General features: G+C 40.1%; 2 protein-coding genes across 2 annotated transcripts; one reads left to right on the top strand and one right to left on the bottom strand.

Annotated features, from left to right (window-relative positions):
* The first annotated feature begins 794 nt into the window (after positions 1-794).
* On the top strand, positions 795-11,207 carry uchl5 (ubiquitin carboxyl-terminal hydrolase L5). The gene is made up of 11 exons (XM_080770126.1): positions 795-995; positions 1,990-2,053; positions 2,150-2,255; positions 3,605-3,730; positions 3,960-4,021; positions 4,834-4,964; positions 6,125-6,188; positions 6,974-7,076; positions 7,816-7,929; positions 8,359-8,457; positions 10,554-11,207. The coding sequence occupies exons 1-11, from the start codon at positions 920-922 to the stop codon at positions 10,596-10,598; spliced, it is 990 nt and encodes a 329-aa protein (XP_080626252.1). The 5' UTR covers positions 795-919; the 3' UTR covers positions 10,599-11,207.
* Positions 11,208-15,046: 3,839 nt separating this feature from the next.
* LOC308319475 (regulator of G-protein signaling 2-like) lies at positions 15,047-17,919 on the bottom strand. Its single transcript, XM_080769574.1, has 5 exons — positions 17,775-17,919; positions 17,587-17,676; positions 17,236-17,297; positions 16,835-17,001; positions 15,047-15,894 (listed from the first exon to the last, which is right to left on the bottom strand). Exons 1-5 carry the CDS (start codon positions 17,870-17,872, stop codon positions 15,664-15,666), a joined length of 648 nt encoding a protein of 215 aa, XP_080625700.1. The 5' UTR covers positions 17,873-17,919; the 3' UTR covers positions 15,047-15,663.
* Positions 17,920-18,879: the final 960 nt, after the last annotated feature.

The following is an 18,879-nucleotide window of genomic DNA, read 5'->3' as shown; positions in this document are numbered from 1 at the left end:
ATATAATTAAAGACAGTTGAAAATGGGTAAAGTATATACAGTTGGAGCGGATACAGCATTTTGTAAACAGCTATTATATGTCAGGGTGTAAAGCTTTTTGAAACAAATAACAATGTTTTTTGCAGTCACATTGGGGCAAATAGCATTATTTAAATAGACTTTTAAAATAACATATAAGCACAATATAGTCAGTGTGTGACTGTGGCAATGTAAACGTATGTTTTCTCGTGCCAATAAAGCCCTTTGAATTGAATTGAATTGAATTGACTGTGGCTGCTGCTTAGAGTATATATGTGGGCTGCTGTGGCATAGCTTTCCCAGATCCACCGTCGGCGGTTACACGAGTCCACGACACCGTTGTACCACGAAGTAAATCTCGCAGTCACAGACAGTGTTGCCATCTCGGCTTATTATAAGCGATTGTTGTGGACTTCTGTTTCTGTAAAGTTTTTTGTAAAGCAAGTGGGCTTGTTTCCCCAATCTCGTTTAAACCAGTGATTCTCACACAGTCAACGATCCACAGATTGTATATTTGTCACAATAAGGATCCTACATCTGTTGTGTCAGGCAGGAACACCCATACAAGATTTGTTAGGTAGAATATTCCACATTTTGTCACATTTTCTTTTCTCCCATGATTGTTTAGCTCACAAACAATGGTTTTGTTCATTATTTTGTTGATAATTAATAATTATATATTTTTTGCTTCTAGATTTGGGCTTGTTTTCATGGACCTTGCTGCTTGTTTTTCTCACACAATCTGGCAAGACTGGTCCCAGAGGCGCACACACACACACACACACACACACATCAACATTGAACATTGCCTGCCAAGTCTCAACAACCACTGGTTTGCAGAGAAGGTGTTTGTTCTGTTGTTGGTTTGTTTACACGTTGGTTTTGATCATCGACAGTAAACATGTCTGGAAGTGCAGGAGAATGGTGTCTGATGGAGAGCGACCCCGGAGTGTTCACAGAACTGATCAAAGGTTTCGGTGAGTGGAGTGGGAGGGAGGATGGGTGCAACCACGGGTTAGCATGAAGGCTCGTTTATGCTTGGTCTGGACGACCCGTAGCAGCAAAATGTCTTATTTGATCTGCACAAACAAACAAACGTGTATTTCCAACTGAAACAAAAGCGTGTAGTACACATTTTCAGTTGAATAGTGTCCAGTGCAATGCTCGTTCTGCGACGGCATGGATGCTTATTCAATGTAACGTGGCTTGTTGTGTTTGGCTAGCTTGTGTAACTATCTTGCACTTGCAGGCTGTCTTTAGTTTAAATGGTCAGATAAATCATACAAAATAATAATTCCATGGTGATATAATAAGGCGTTATTCCAGAGCCATGCACTTCCTAAATGTGGCCTGGAGTCAAACGCCAACCTATCGTTGCATGATGTGTTGAATTGATGCATATGCCTGATATTGACAGACATGCTAGCTATAGCCTAGCATTACTCAGCGTCCATGGGCGGGTGAAACAAATCCTGGACCTCATTCGTGAATAGTGGTTTGCTTTTCAACCCGTTTCATATCATCAAGGGCCAATCATTTATTCAGCATTTGAGCCACGAGCAAATGTTTTGTTGTCGGATAAGATTTTGTCCACAATTCCATGCTCGTATTGATGTTTGGTTCATTCATTAGGAGATAAACGTTGATCAAAATAACTATTCTTCTACATTCTCTAATTGTGTAGATTTCTTGTAAATGAAATGATGCCAGATGTTTAAGAATAATGTAACTGTTGATTGAGAGTGTAAAATGAAACCAAATGGACCCTTATGTTATGGGTCACTCTCAAAAGTTAAAGATCTATTTAGTATTTACCAACTTTCCATAATTTAGCTGGGGACCACTGATTTAAAACCACTGCTGTAATGTGTTAATTTCTCTGTGGGCTCATGTCAGCTTCCCTGTCCAATAAGTTGTGCTATAAACTGCCCTTTAGTTTAACCCAGTTCCTTTTGTTTGTGTGGCTTTCAGGTTGCAAGGGAGCCCAGGTTGAGGAGATATGGAGTATGGAGCCAGAGAATTTTGACAACTTGAAGTAGGTTTAACTTTCACAGGCTTGCACGTCCCATTTTTATATTAATTTGGCCTCCTAAATAAAACATTTTGTTTGTTTTAAATGTTATTTTCCCAGACCAGTTCATGGGTTGATTTTCCTGTTTAAGTGGCAGCCAGGCGAGCAACCGGCAGGATCGATTGTCCAGGATTCAAGACTTGACAATATATTTTTTGCTAAACAGGTATGTGTCAACTTCAAGTCCAAAACGATGCATTCTACTGTGTGTGGCGTTATCTGCTCACATCACAAGTGATGTTGAACTTTGCAGCACAGCTAATGTGAGCTAGCCGCAATTTGCAACTCTAGATTTTTTTTATAATGGGATGAATCTAGAGTTGCAATACCCTCCATTGACTCCCCATTCATCCAATTTGCATTTACAATCTGCTTGTATTAAACGACGTTAAACTAATCAACATTGCAGCTCTAGGCCAAGCTTGAATTATCCTCTTTTCAATCTGCCGAGCTTTTGTGTCAAAAAAATCCACCATAGACATGTTATGAGCTACTTTGTGTCAAGAAATCCTCTGCAGGTGATTGGAGTTTAGAAGCACTTGTTTTTATTAAGGGGTCGTGCTGCTGCCTCCTGCATTATGTGCAAATGCGAAGCACATGCCACGCAGGGCTGTTCAGTGACTTACGACGAGCGCTTCCAAACTCCAACACTTAGAAAAATAATCACTTGCACAGAATTTCTTGACAGAAAGTAGCTCATAACATGTCTATGGTGGGTTTTGAAAGAGGATAATTCAAGCTTGGCCTAGAGCTGCAATGTTGGTGAGTTTAACGCCGTTTAATACAAGCAGAACGCAAAACTGCGAACTGGATGAATGGGAAGTCGATGGAGGGTATTGCAACTCTAGATTCATCCCATTATAAAAACAATCTAGAGTTGCAAATTGCGGCTAAATGTGAGCCATAACCAATAAAGAGTTATTGGGTATAGGTAATGAATAAAGCACAATACAAATGTCCTTTATTTGTTTATTAATATTTGCTTTAGTATATTTTTTTGTGATGATTTGAATGTTGTTATTTTTCATGTCATGATTATGAATTGAATACCTAGCACCTGAATGGAATCAAGACCACAATCACCTTTTTCAGTGCTATCCTTTTAGACTAAGTAATTGACTGTACTCTGTGCTGTTTACATTTCTGCCTAATAAAATATTCAATCAATCTAATCTTGCTGAGCTCAGTAGCTGCAGCTCTGGTTAAACCAGTTATCGCTCACAGAATCAATTCTGCCTACCTTTTGTACTACAGCTGTGCTGAATGGTCAACCGCCATGCAATTTGGGCTTATATGGCAGATGGAATATGTGGAAATGTGATATCATGCATTGCGGTCAGTCATTAGTTGCAATTTTGCAAGCAACTCTTGGATCCTATTTTTGATACCTTGCATCTAGAATTGCAATCCAACCCTTGACGGCACCAAACAGAAATGTCTCATCTGATTGTGTTTAAGGCTGTTAAACTCAAACTTAAAATAAATTAAATTAACACGTCTCCTGTTTATTTCCAGGTCATAAACAATGCTTGTGCTACCCAGGCAATAGTCAGTGTGCTGCTCAACTGTACCCATTCCGATATGTTGCTTGGTGACACCTTGACAGAGTTCAGGGAGTTCTCGCACAGTTTTGATGCTGCTGTAAGTTTTTTTTTTTGTGTCAATAGTATTTTTAATGTTTTTGTCTAGATAGCCTTGACATTTGATTTTGTCTTAACATTTGGTATTTTCTTTAGGACGTAACATGTGGTATTTTCTTCAGATAGTGTTTGTGAATATGACACATGTAGTAGCCTGTTGCCTTGATCAAGCTAAGCCCCCTGACATCATTACGTGCAATAAGGATTATGGATCATGTCTCTCTCCTTAGATGAAAGGTTTGGCTCTCAGCAACTCTGAGGTCATCCGACAAGTCCACAACGGTTTTGCCAGGTAACTTGATCCTCATATCGAGCTCCATTTAATTTCCTGGCTGCTAGTTGTTCCTGGTAAACATGTATAGAGATTTGTTAGGCACAACTTTGATTTAACAAATTAGGTAAATGTGAGCTTGCAATGTATTGGTTACCAACCATGCAGTGTTTTATTGCTTTCCAACAGATGGTGGCACTCTAACACTTAATATTTCAGAATCTTTTTTTAACATTTCAATTACAAGTCTCAAGTCATGTCTCTCTAATGGATATACTAATGGTAATCAACACAATGTACTTGAAAAAGGGGAGAAACGTATCTGTTTGTTGCGAATACACATTTTGAAGCATTCAAAAGTGAGTTGACGGCCTCCGCTTTGTTTTTCATGATTCGGAGGAAAAAAGGATTTGCTTTATTTTTGATTTGAATCAACAGATTCAACATAATGCGACATAATGTGGTCCCTGTAAAACAAAAAAATACAAAAGCGTCAGATGATTCACAATTAAAAATAATTTTAATTTGGTGCTAAATCACAACAAGTTGTCTCAAAACATTTTGCATAGAGCAGAAAGCCAACATCACAAAACATGAGGTCAGTCCGCTGCCCCCCAGGTTGGCAGAGGAAGTGCAGTGCCCAGGATTACATTAGATAATTGACACTGGGTGAAAAAATGGGTTGCAAAATCGTGGGATAAAAACCCCTTTAACGGGAAGAAACCACAAGCAGATCCAAAGCTCTAGGGTCGTAGGCCATCTACTAAATCTCCACTGCTAACAGATGTAATGCATCATAATACAGTGTGTTATGTGTTTGCTTCCATTCCCAGACAGCAGATGTTTGAGTTTGATGCAAAGTCTTCAGCGAAGGATGAGGACGCCTTCCACTTTGTGAGCTATGTGCCCGTAAACGGTAGACTATATGAGCTGGATGGACTCCGAGAGGGACCAATTGACCTAGGTAAGAATAGGTTATCTATTATTGGATTACTCATGCATGCATTCGTTTATTTTTCTTTTTTTAAATAATCAGGTTCCCTGCATATATTCTTCTAAGGATGGCTGAGAGAGAGTGAGAGAACGGGGAAATGGAGCACAATATTAGCATTTTTTTAGCTCTTTAGTACAGGGGTTTGTACATACTGTATGTGTATATCTGTCCCGTCAAAAGTAATCATATCCCGAGTCTTGTAACGGATGCTTCACAGGGCTGAAATTGCACCTGAAATTTTATCTGCAACCTAAACGTATATTTAGGAGCACCAAGCAATTTCAAATACCGGTACTTGCTATGTAATGAGACCAAAATGAGTGCTCCCTGCCATTCAAGCGTGCGGTACCTTCTTCTCTGAGCTGCATTGGCTGTAGATGCAAATTCAAAAGCGTGTAATTTACTCATTGATGCAACGGACCAGGGCTGAGCGCTGCATCGCTGACATTTCACCGCTTTCAGTATCTGCATTGTCACTGCGTGTCAGAAAGTACAAGTATTTAAGTTCAGAAATGACCAGAGATGTCTTCTGAGGGAAAGACAAATTTGTGTGTGTGTGTGTGTGTGTGTGTGTGTGTGTGTGTGTGTGTGTGTGTGTGTGTGTGTGTGTGTGTGTGTGTGTGTGTGTGTGTGTGTGTGTGTGTGGATCAAGTCATAGGAAGAGACGGTTGGTTGACAGCCTATTGACAAATGTACATGACAAAAATCCTGATTAACTTACAATTGATAGCTAAAGATTGGACAGGGAGGACGCTATTATTAGAATGTATTTCATGTTTGTAATAGGTTATCCTATTTAAATAGCTGTTCAGAAACCTTTCTCATGAAGTAGGATTCATGAAAACCTGCCTATTGTTGTTCCACAAAAGGCTTAATTGCAGGTGGCTGAATCTGTTAGATGTTGCTTATACATGGTAGTGAAATGTATAATTATTGCCAAAACAACCATTTAGAATAGATCATACTGTGTGATAATGAAGCTAATTTGAGTTCAACATTTGTCATCATGGCCCATTTAATCGAAAACTTTCCCTTTTCATAGTGACAAATACTGACCATTATACATGGACACCTGGAATGTAAAAAATGTTTTTAATATTATTTTTCAAACTCTTTGTGTTTTACTCCAGGCACATGCAACCAGGATGATTGGATCAATGCAGTACGTCCAGTGATTGAGAAGAGAATACAGAAGTGAATATCCCATTGATTCTATTTGGCGTAATTTTTCCAATACCTTTTGAATGACTCAATTTCTTTGTTTTCTTTTGTATTTCTTATACCTTTTACCTCTTACTCGCCTGATTTTAAAACCTGTATTATATTAGCCTAGGATTATATAACTATCCAGAATAATTCTACATTCCACAAAGTATGTAATTCCATTTGGATTGGACATGACCAGTTTTATTAACTACTGTGTGCACCTGAAGTATTTAAGGCACAACCTAACACAACAACCTGACTGTGATAATACTTTATCTGGCCCTCCGGGAGTGTGTTTACACTTACCTTTTTTGGCGACGGACCTAGAATAGATTCTTTGCTCTTTTAGATATTGTTGGTAAGAGATACCTAGGAGATGACTTTAAAACAGCTGGAAAAACCTTAGCCCTCCTCTAATCTTTTTATTTCATTTTTTACTTTCAGTTAAAACATTTTTATTGGGTGTTTTCCTCACTATGTTTTAGATGTGAGCCATGTTTGGTAGACTTCCAAGTTTATGTTTATTTAATTTATTTTTTTCCCTTTTTTCTCCAGGCAGTCTTTGACACCAAATGTGGTTAGAGGAGGCTTAATGTTGTGATTAGAGTGATTTAGAGTTGTTTCTGTGCTTAATATTTTCCATGCAGCATTTCTTCCTATTTCTGTATTGGATTTAGTTTTCCTGCTAATCAAACTGGCTTCTCTGGTTTGACCATATAGGATATATCACTCCAAAGTAAGAAGTATGTTTTTCTCTCTACCCTTTTTATCAGGTACAGTGAAGGAGAGATTCGGTTTAACCTGATGGCCATTGTGTCAGACAGAAAGATGATCTACGAGAGGAAAATCGCAGAGCTGCAGACCCAGCTCACCGAGGTGAGTGGAGGCAACAGAGTGATCATATTCCAAAGAAGGAAATGTTAGTTTTGTGATTGCTTACGTTTGTGGCCACAGTATTCGCCCAATAAATGAATTGACGTAAAGCTTCTGTCGAAAGGAATTTCGACAGAAAAAAAAAGTTTTGAACATAAAATGCATTGCATGCTGAGTAGCTTCTACTTAATTATTAATATTAATACATGTATTTTGAGCATATCTTAGCCAGTTGTGATGCGGTCATTGCTAAAATGTAAGATGAATGAAAACGACGGAATTAAGGACGGGTAACTGAGTAAAATGTAATTTAAATGTTGTACTGTCCTTGTGAATACTCGACCTCGGTTCCCTCTTCAGAGGAAAGGAGTAAAACAAAAGTTAAATGTTAATCAGTTTACTGGAATAGTGTTAAAATGACAAGTGCACAAAAATGGAACTGCAGAATAATCTTTATTTATTTATTTTTTAATTTTGCTAGTTGGCCAGCAATGAAATAAAAACATACTCGCATCAGATTTAGCCGTGACTCATGAATGTCATTCATGCATCTGTGGTTAGAGCCAGCTAAGTTATTTTTTTTGTGTAAAACGGCCGATGTTTGCGGGAGCAGCTGTTGCTGTAGTCTCGCTTGTGAACGAGTAAACGGTTAATACTATTAATATGAATAATTAAGCTATTCGGCATCTAATGCATTTTATGTTCAAAACAAAACTCCTACTCATTTTGTTTCTCTTTCCAGGATGAACCAATGGACACAGACCAGAGCAGCACCCTTCTCAGCTCCATCCAATCAGAAATAGCCAAGTACCAGCTGCTTATTGAGGAGGAAAACCAGAAACTCAAAAGATACAAGGTGGGGTCCTTTTTCACTCAATGACTAAAAGCATTTTAGTCCCCTTTGCAAAGACATAGAAACTGGTTTTGCTGCTCATAAATCCTATAGTAGCAAGAATTATGTTAAATATATTTAACGGAGCCGTCTTGTGTGAACGAGCGGATCCATTTGGTTACACTGCCAAAGTAGCCAAAGTAGTTTGATTAATGTCTGACGACCGAAACGTTGCTCAATACATCTAAACTCAAGTGAAGACAGTGTGCGGGATTATATTTTCTCTACTAGACTGCCAAAGTAAAATTATGTGTCTACAGCCAGTTGGCGAGCGAAACGAGCAAATGGATATTTTTTTTTACGACCAAAGTGAAGCGATTGAAGCGACTGGAAACAAATGCATATCTTCAGGTTTGAGCGCACCTTAACGCAGCACTTTGACTCTTCTTCTAGGTTGAAAACATTAGACGAAAGCACAACTACCTACCTTTTATCATGGAACTACTGAAGACGCTAGCAGAGTACCAGCAGCTAATACCACTGGTGGAGAAGGTAAATATTTGTCCGTTTCTTCTCAAACATTTTCAGACATGCAAGAGTGTAGCTTTTCGGCGAAAATCGACGTTTTTATTCCAAATATGGCACCTGTTTGATTTATGCAAATCCGTAAAAAAATGGGGGGGGGGGGCATTTTCTGACGGACTCACGGACCGTAATGAACGATAGGCCTATGCTGCTTGCATCTGCCATAGAGGCATCATGATCTGCATGTTTGTCGCCACCGGGCACTCCGCAGAAAAAAAACCTGTTTGTGTGGACACGGAGTCGGGACAGACAGTCCAATTTCGACACACTGGGACTCTCCAGTCAATCCCATAGAGTTTAGCTGCAAGTGCTACTAGTTAGCGACGTTAGCACCTCACATTACTGTCTGTGGTGTGGACACGGCGTCTGTTTCTCTCGTGTGTGTGTGTGTGTGTGTGTGTGTGTGTGTTCGTGCTCACGTCGCGTGTGTGCATGCATGCGTGCGAGTAAATAAATAAAGCGTGCGTGCGCGTAAATAAATGACACGCTTGATACATAAAACTTGTAGGTCTACATCCCCTCCCCTGTTGACTGTAAACCATCCCAAAACATTTTATTTTTATCATAATTTATTATTTTGCCAGTGAATATTATTTCTATTTGACATGATGTGAAGGATTTTGAGATGTCAGTGTTGGACCTGTTGCTTGCAGGAACAAGCTGATCTGTTTTAAAAAATCACACCCGTGTGAACTCATCCATTCATTGTCATTCCTTTCATGGGAACTTTGTGTAGGACAAAAATAGCCGATATATGACATTAATTCTCCATTCACTGTCAATTGCATTTAGGAGAAAAATATACACTATAGCTGAATATAGTAGGGGCTAGCGCTCCTCAAACTGTTTCTATGACTTCATCAGGAAACATCTTGCTCAATACTATTACTGACTATAGATTTGTACTGATTTAGTAAATAATCATCTGTCATTTTTGAGTGGTGCAACCACTCCTATAGACAGCTATGTGTGTGTGGCTGTGTCCCTGGGTCTGTCCCTCTGTCCCTGGGTCTGTCCCTGTGTCCCTGTATCCCTGGGTCTGTGTCCGTGTCCCTGGCTGTGTCCGAGCACGGAAATAGCGTTATAGCCTTTTTTCACCACCAAGTGTCACTGTTGCACCGCCTAACACACAGACACACACAGGCCCGGTACAGCACCACTCACTTCAGACGGGTCTGATTTATTCTATGATCTGATCAGGGAGTTCATTTGAACATCTTTCTACATACTGAGAGTAATAGATTTGTACTGATGACTCTTAAGTGTAGTATAACCCTACTGTCCCCCACGACCCCCCCAAAGTGGCTTTAGTAGCGATAAAAACGTGTCGAGCCCTGCACACCCTTTTCACCCTGGGCCTGTTTGCATGCCTGCATTTTATAATGTCCAGTGTAGTGGTCGACGTGGTTCTCAAAGTGGGGTCCGGGGAACCCCCAGGGGTCCTTCAGGGAGTTCCAGGGGGTCTCCAAATGGACCCTTATGGGTCAAATGGGTTAAATGAACTGTGAGTTTATGATATAAATCGGAGTCCCAGAGATAGAAATGCCTTTAAATGGGGGTGGGTCTGTAGCCTAATGCATGTCATATCTTTTCAAATGGGGCTCCCCGGGATACTAAGTGTCAATTTAGGGCCGGGGACCGGGTGAGGGGTCCTTGACAGGAAAAAGTTTGAGAACCACTGACATAGACTGGAGATAGCCTGGAAACCAGATGAAGGGTGACCAACCAGAGCCCACTATTCAAAGTGGGAATATATTTTAATGTAGGAAAAGAAAATAGATTTTTACTCGAGTCGTGACCCATAAAAAGGGGTCCTTCCTGACCCACTGTTTGGGAAACGGTGTTGGTGTGCGCCCGACATCCTTTTCTTCTCTCAACCTTAACCGTAATGTCTCATTGAGTTGATGAATGGCACGTTTAGCCACGCTTGGCATGCTCATTTTAAACTAAACCCTCTCGGACACATGTCAATATTCGTAGAATTATGGAGAATCAATGTGTTTCATTGCTCTGACATGAATGCGTTAATGGATTTTTCCTTCTTTCCTTTTCTGTGTCCCAAGGCTAAGGAGAAACAGAGTGCCAAAAAAGCCCAAGAGGCAAAGTGACAACACGACCTCACACACGCAAAGTTACATCAATTGTCATATTCACGTAATGGGGCCCTGGATTGTCTTCAGTTCCACTTCCAACCCGCCTTGGTATCCAGTGTGCATCAGTGGTTCTCAAACATTTTCATGTCAAGGACCCCCAAATTGATTTGTATTAGGCCGCAGACCCTGACTTGTAAAGATGCTGTGCCAGAGACCCCAATAAGATTTATATAAAAAACATTACACGTATAGCCGATCTACAAGCTCACAGCGTATGCGTTGTGAGCTTGTAGATTGGCTAAAAATAGCCAAAGTATAAAATAAATAGGGTTACAGTAGTTATTATTTTTAATGCTATATTAGCTGATTTTCCTGGGACCCCCTGGAACCTCCTCAGGCTCAGGGACCCCAAGGAGTCCACGGACCACACTTTGAGAGCCACTGCAGTAAACCGCCCAGATACACATAAGGGCTACTGGTGCAGCAGAAACAACTGAAAGACCCCTCCTCCATTTGCATATATATTCATATATATGTCCGTCATCTGTACTGCATGACTGAAGGAACAACGTGATCAAAATATGTTCTGTCTTATTTTCATAATAAAGTATCTAGATGTTTGAAGGCGGTTGGCTCCATATTGTTTTCATCATGAAGTTATTTTGGCAGGCCTAGTTTACAGTAGCCTGGGGTCCACCTCTGCTTTCTGAGGCATAGGCAGCTCCCGGGAGAATCTAGACTCAGCTGCGTGACATGAGACTAATTGATTAGAGCGACAGAGAGAGAGAGTAGTGTGCGTGTACGTGTGCGTCAATTTAACAAAGGTGCAGACGATCAGAAATCAGCATTGTGATTGACCTTTGCGCAGTTGCTACTGTATGCTGTATTGAAGTGGACTCTGACTGACTTTTTTTTTTCTCCCTGGAAATAAACTTCTGTGTTTCAGAGGCCTAGTTTTCAGTAGTCACACAGCACATGGACAGGTCTGTTCACACATAAATGGGAGGATCCCAACCGGTTCCTATCCATATGTTGCTCTTGGTTTTGTTGACTACATATCCCTATTCTGGGAACGCCGTAATAGGCAAAGCTTTGACAAAAAACAAGTTCAATGCGGCGGCGCACTGTGATCTGTTGTGGGTGGGCTTGTAGATCGGCTATTTTCGCTCTTTGAAACATCAAAGTATATGGGGTTTGCAAAGAGCCCATGCGGTTGAAAACGGCTGGCTAGGTCGTCCTCGACATGCCAAAGAATGTTAGAATTCACAAACATTAAGGTTAGAATTCGCTCACTTTAAGAAGGTTAGAATTCACTAACATTAAGGTTAGAATTAACTAACATTAAGGTTAGAATTCACTTGCCACATAGACCAAAACACTCTTAACGGGTTGGAAACCCCAACCGTTGGGGTTTCTCTATAGTCTAGTGTAGCCAGACAACTATTCCACAATCTCTGAATGCTATATATAGAGTCTGGAACTACACCTCCCAAAATCCGAGTAAGGAAGCTGACATTTCCGTAATTCCGTTCACGAAAATGTATTTGAAGTTATCTTAATTTTTTAATTTCCCTTTCTGCTAAGCAGCAAGCTATATATGCTTAGATGATTTATATTTATATTAGGATAAATGTGTGCGACGAAGGCGAAACGGAAGTGGGGAGGAGGCTACACTTCTGCTTTATATTTTACTCATGACGGCTCTTCCGTTGCTCCAGACTGTATGATGGAAGCATTTGTAATTAAGTACTGTACCTACAGTACAATTTTTGTGTTTTTGTCTTTTACTTGAGTATGTCAAATATTCAGTACTTTTACTCTACATTTCAGAGGGAAATATTATACTTTAATTACTTTGTAGATTGTGATTATTAGTTACAAAACCTACATTAACCACTTCAGCCCTATACACATTTCGGCCATTTGAAAATAGCGGATCTACAAGCACACAATGCATTTTCAAAAGATTTGAGAAATTGAAATGGGACATTTTGCACTTTTTGTACTTTATATACATTTTGTTGCCTATACTTTTGTACTTTTACTCAAGTACATTTTAAATTCCGGACTTATTTCTATATTGCAGAATTGATACTTTCACTTAGGTAAAACATTTGAGTACTTTTCCCACCACTGGTTATGACCAAAGCTTTTACATTGAGCTTCACTAAGCAGTTTGGAAAACACAAACTAATATTTTTCATCGTGACAAAATATACTGTACTTGGTCAATGTGACATTATTCAACAACCAGCAATTGCATTATACAGATTTCACTTGTAGAAAATATGAATCTTGTTATAGTTTAAACCTTTGAAGCTCATAGTGCTGTGCTTATTTCAGGAAACGTTTTGTGAAAGCCCATTAATGGCCAGTTTCTATGTGCGTTAATTAAACTAGGGTTTATAGAACAAATTAAGTTGAATAAGTAATGTTTAAGTAGAGTATTTTTGGGTAGTTCGACTTATAAGTATACCTTTAAAGGGTATTGTTGTGATTTTTTTTTTGTTAATAATCGTCATATACAAATTTAGACCACATTCTAACTCCACGCCACTTTGTTTAGAAAGTAAATTTGTCGGCTTGCGTAGTGCAACGTATTTCTGTCGCCTGGCTGTGTATTGTGTAACATGGCCTTCTCTATTTTTGACCGTCACTGTTTACATAACACACTTGTAAGTACTGCTTGGATCTGATTCCACTATTCTCATGCCAAGTTCCATCATGGTAACAAATTAAACTCCCGGCTCTTACTATTACTATCCTGGGAACAATTTGTATTTAAAATGAGGCCATACGCATTATGCAAATCAAGGGAGCACTTATGTCAAAACCAAGCGCTCCCTTATTTTGCATTCTTATCCATAAATCCATAAATATCTTTATTATTTATTTTACTTTTGGTTAAACAAAATGATACTTTGTTATTAATAGTTATTTGGGGTTTTTCAGTCTTTGGTTTTAAACGCTTACACACAACGCAAAAGTCAAGGTGATGATAGCAGAGACCGATGCCATCTTTTTCTGGCCTGTAGTGTTTGTGCGTTGTTCAAAAATATGACGGCAGCGTCTTGTATTATATTTACATGCGTACCATTTTGACACTACGGCTATTAGCGTTCATCTGTCCTGACACTAGTTTAAATAGTTTGAAGGGTAGGCGAGCCGCCCAGATGAGACTGTGCAGCTTTAACCCATTTAGGCCCAGTTTTCTGAAAAACCTTATGTTTCTGTATCAGTGGTGCTCAATATTTCATGTCAAGGACCCCAAAAATTATATGTAATATGCCTCCACCCCCCCCCATCTGAAAATATGTTCCCCCAGAAGCAAATATTTGAGTTAAAATGTTCACTCTCTGTAATAATATATATTCAAGGCACATTTTTTCACGATTTTTCTTCACTCTGCCGCGCTATGAGCTTGTAGATCTGCTATTTCTCAATAGCTATAGTATAACATAATGCTTTAAAACCCCCAAATGTCTTCCCGCTCAAAATGGGTTAACCTATTGAGACCTGGAACGCTTCTGTGTCACCTTGGCTTTTAACCACTTTATCCCTTTATTTTAAACTTTAGCTATTGAAAAATAACAGATCCACAAGCTCATAGCGTGGCACCAACTTCCGCGCAACAATCTTGTAGATTGCTGCTTTTGAAAAAAAAAAAACGTGTGCAAATCTTTGAATGATGTATTCTTTCACAGCAAAGGTTTTATTTTTTATTTATTTTAAGGCATGAATTACTGATATAAAAACCCAGGTTTTTCAGAAAACTGTCGTGATTTTTGAAGACATTTAGTAGAATCTTGTCTGGGGGTCTCAATGGGCTAAAGTCTGGCCATGTGGTACAGGACCCAGTGTTGTTAGAGACGGTGTCGTTACACCTGTGAAATGTCACAACAGAAGGCCAGCGGTCCAACCTTCTGACGTTGGGGGGGGGGGGGGGGGGGTGTCTGCGTTCCGTCAGTGCTGTACAATGAGCTCATGGCTGGGAGCGAACACTGTATTAAGACACAGATCTGAACATAGGCTGTTGTCCGCCATGGTGTTCCCATTTTCTATACGTTTACAGTGCAGTCGGTACGTAAAAGAGCATTTTTTTACTGGAACTCCCCACTGCGATGACGCAGAGCCATCGGCTGCACCAAAAGGAGAGGAATGTTCATCAAAATGTGTGTTTTTTTTGTTTTGGTTTAAACTGCCGAACGCCAGCAACGCTGTGTATATATTACGGGAAGCTGTGTGCATGCGCGTGTGTGTAGAAACGTGTTAAACTGTCTATAGTGTCTAAACAATGTATGACATTTTATATGAAATGTATAATTCTTTGCATTGTTGTGCATTAGACGGACAGTAACAAAATGGTTATTGATCAGTCAGTTGATTCATAGCTGCACGAACATTAACTTTATTCTTGGAGCAATCCAGCTGCCCCCACATATTCAACATGATTTGATTTGAACATCGCATTATTATTTACAAATACAAAAACATTCCATTATTATATAAACGACACACAAGTCAAGTCCTCCTGCTGCTTGCTGCCATTTGTGTAAACCTTCAAGAATTCAGCCTACCTCGGAAATGTATTCTGATTCTGAATGTGATAACTGTATAAACAAGAGGGCATTTGATATAGAAAATTAACATTCACACGTACGCGCAGCACTCTGTGGAGAATAAATATAAGCAGTGGTATAGACTACTAGTGCCAGCTCGCGCAGTAACAATCTATGCATATTCACATATTTACAGTACATTCTTTGCTGTTAGTCTAGTAGTGCAAAACGAGTGATAACTTTCTTTGGACAGAATCCCAACTCGGCATTTTAAATCCAATACGGTAACACTGAATCCAGCCTAATGGGGCCCAGTTACATTCATTGGGGCTTCGCTTTCCCGGATTGAAAGGTCACCTCTTAATTTCAGCAGTGGTTTTCTGGTTATGCCTTTTTTTTTCCCTCCACCCATTCTTCCAGATAATGTTATATGCAAGTATTTGCATCTGGGTGTGTGTGTGTGTGTTACTGTGTACACACTTCCACCCCAGTGCACGGCATGCAGCTCCATCGTCAGCTCTCTAGTTGTCACCGTGGTAAACAGATGAGTCCGTGGTGGCGTGGTGCTGTTTGCCCTTGGCCTCGGAGGCGGCGGCGCACAGTTCTTTGTAGAGGTCAGAGTAGATGAACCGAGGATAGCAGTTGTTCTCCATCAGACTGTAGATCCTTCTCTGTGCCGACAGGAAGCTGCTCTCGCTGGGCCTGCCGAGGCTCTGCGTGATGGCGCTCTTGGTGCGGAAATCCAAATTGATCTGTTGTGACGACGAAAAGAGAGAAGCGATCGACGTTAGCCTGAGAGCAAACATATAGTCTTAAACACGCGAGAGCTGCAGTGTGAGCCGAGAGCTTTAATGATTACCCCCTGTTTTCCTGACATTTCCTGTTTTAACAATCAACGTGTGTGTGTGTGTGTGTGTGTGTGTGTGTGTGTGTGTGTGTGTGTGTGTGTGTGTGTGTGTGACGGCTCACATATACTGTACTACACATACACACCAAACTAATATACATTGTACACACAATCTAAAAAGCAGTGGTTCTCAAAATGGGGTCCAGGGACCCTCAGGGGTCCTTGAGGGGGTTCCAAATGGATCCGTATAAGTCTGTAAACTCTTGAGAGTGGAACCAAATGGACCCTTATGGGTTCATTTGGTTCCATGTTGTACATTCTCAGTGTTATGGGAGTCCTTGAAGTGAAAAGGTTTGAGAACCCCTGCTAATAGTTATTTCACTATAGAGGGTCGCAGTCCCGCCCTCTTTCATGACAACGCCAAGCCCAGGAAATAGTTTCCAATGCGTTTTTCCCATGGACATTTCAAAATGTATTTATTTAAAGACCTTATAACTAAACTAAGCGACGTGACAAATCATGACAACAAATTTTGGACCAAACAAATAATTACAAAGAAAAAAAGTGTTGTAACTTGTAACCTGCCGTTTTCTCCTTCTTTCTAATTATTTGTTCAGCCCGGAAAATTGTGTTTGTTGTCATATTTGTCACGACAAGAGTTGGCTTTGTCCGCGGCGTAAACGTCTTTAAATTAATATTTTCTGAAAAGTCTATGAGGAAAATGAACGGGGATTCATTTTCCGGGTCTCTCGAGGGGGCGGGACTGCGATGCTCTATACAGATGTGTAATTGGAATTTGATTGTTTGTAGCACATTTCCTGTTCGATCCTATGTTCGTATTTTACCTCTTTGGGAGCTTCGCTCCTGATGAACTCTTCGTAAATGCGGTTGGCCTTCAACGTGAGCTCCGTCTGCGACGTGGTGCTCCTGTAATCCTCGCAGGCCAGCCAAAATTCGATGTTTTCCTCGCAAAACTCAGACTTCAGGAAGACACAAAATGCAGCTTTTCCATCTATTGGAGGACAAGACAGGCGGGAAAGAAACTGTTAAGAGAAACCTGCGTAGCAATAACAGGCTCTGCAGGGAACATATTTGCTTACAGTATACACTGTCATTCTCAGCCCATTACAGCACTCATTTTATTGTTGGTCATAAAAGTAATTCTATGACCATTTACTATGTAACCTTTGAGACCATTTATATACCCCCACACACCCATCAAGATATGGCACAGAGTGACTCTTACATTTGTGAGCGAGTAGTTTGTCAAGTGACTGTGCCCATTGTCTCACATCATCAGCACTTGGCCTGAGGGAGAAAAAAACAAAGAATAATTTCACATTAGAGTCGCTTCTACACAGAGGTAATTAGGTTTTCATGCCACACGTATAATCCGAAGAAATGAAAAACAATGCATTGATTACATTTCGTAAGGAATAGTCTTAATTGTAGGTAAATGCAGGTTTCCTTCGTAATTTGATTATGAGTTGAGCATACAATCAATGGTGTAAATAAATTCACAGCTCATGATGACATACGAATGTGATATCTTTGCAGTTTTAGTCACTTATTTCTCAGTGAATATGGGTTATCTTACCTGTATGCTCTGTGTTTCCTCGCTTTGGATTTTGAGGGCGAAGACGTCACCTTAAATAAAACCTGTATTCTCATCTTCCAGGTTTTCCTCCTGGAAAGAAATCAAACAAACGTCATTTAAATATTCTATCCGACATGATGCTTTCCCCAAGGTCATCACAACCACAGTCAGTTACATTTCTAACTCACTTAATTTCCTTTTTCTCTGCTGTTAGATCCAAGCTTTCCTTGCAGTTGGTGAATGCCATGCTTCTTCTGCGTGATACACTGACCAGGCTATCTCTCATGGTTTAATCTCTCAGGTCAATATACGCAAGTCTCCTATACTCCCTTGTGACCTGTCAGCCAACTTTATAGTTTCCCACTGAAGCGCGTTCCACTGTTTGACAGACAGTAGGCGGGACTGGAATGAAAGATCTTGAAAGCGATTGGCCTTGCTGTGTAAACACAACTTGCCCTGGTATGACTCTCGGGGCTCGAGGCAGTGATAGGCTGTCATTGCATAAACATTCCCCTCCCCGAGTCTTCTGTGTACTTCCATTTTTACATCTTAAGGTCGAGAGAATGACGTAGTAGGGGCCGGCTGAGTGCCCAGTGCCTACTTAAGAAAAAGGAAAAAAAGTTCCATTCAGGGATTTGTTTTTGTGTCTAATTTGACCAATATTTGCTTAATATGTCTAAATGTAGCTGTAACTATTTCCCAGCATTTCTGCAGTTGCCATAATATATTTATATAAAGAAGAACAACTGGTTATGCTAACGAGAGCTCATCACCTGTCTTCCATAGTCTAATACAGGGGTGCCCAAAAGGTAGATTGTGATCTACCAGTAGATCACACAGGCTGTGCAGACATGGACCTAAAAATATGCAATTTAAATAAATAAATAAACTATTTTTGGCATCTGCCACTTGAATTAAGGTGATTAAGCACTTGATTGATTGACATCAAAAAAGGGCAGCTCAAACCCACAATGCAATAGGCTCTACCATGTTTTCAAAAGTGTTTCGCACAAACATCAGTATTACAAAAAAGAAAAAAAGTGCATTTGTCTAATATGTAACTATTTTCAGCAATGGGATAATATATATATTTTTTCTTTTGGTGGGTAGATCTGGTTGAGCTGGTAGTAGTAGCTCTCAAGTCTAATGTGTGTGTTTGGACATGTGCCACACGTAGCGGTGTCCTACTCATCAGAACAGTAACAATCGTCTCTTGTTAAGGTGGTATGAGGAATCGATGTGTAACGAGGGAATGTATGTGCTTTCTATGTATTTGCTGTAGCCTATTATGCA

Source organism: Protomyctophum bolini, assembly GCF_963924005.1.
Source record: "Protomyctophum bolini genome assembly, chromosome: 8".
Classification (NCBI taxonomy): domain Eukaryota; kingdom Metazoa; phylum Chordata; class Actinopteri; order Myctophiformes; family Myctophidae; genus Protomyctophum; species Protomyctophum bolini.
Note: the sequence above shows the minus strand (reverse complement) of the source record. Positions and strands in the feature narration are given on the sequence as shown.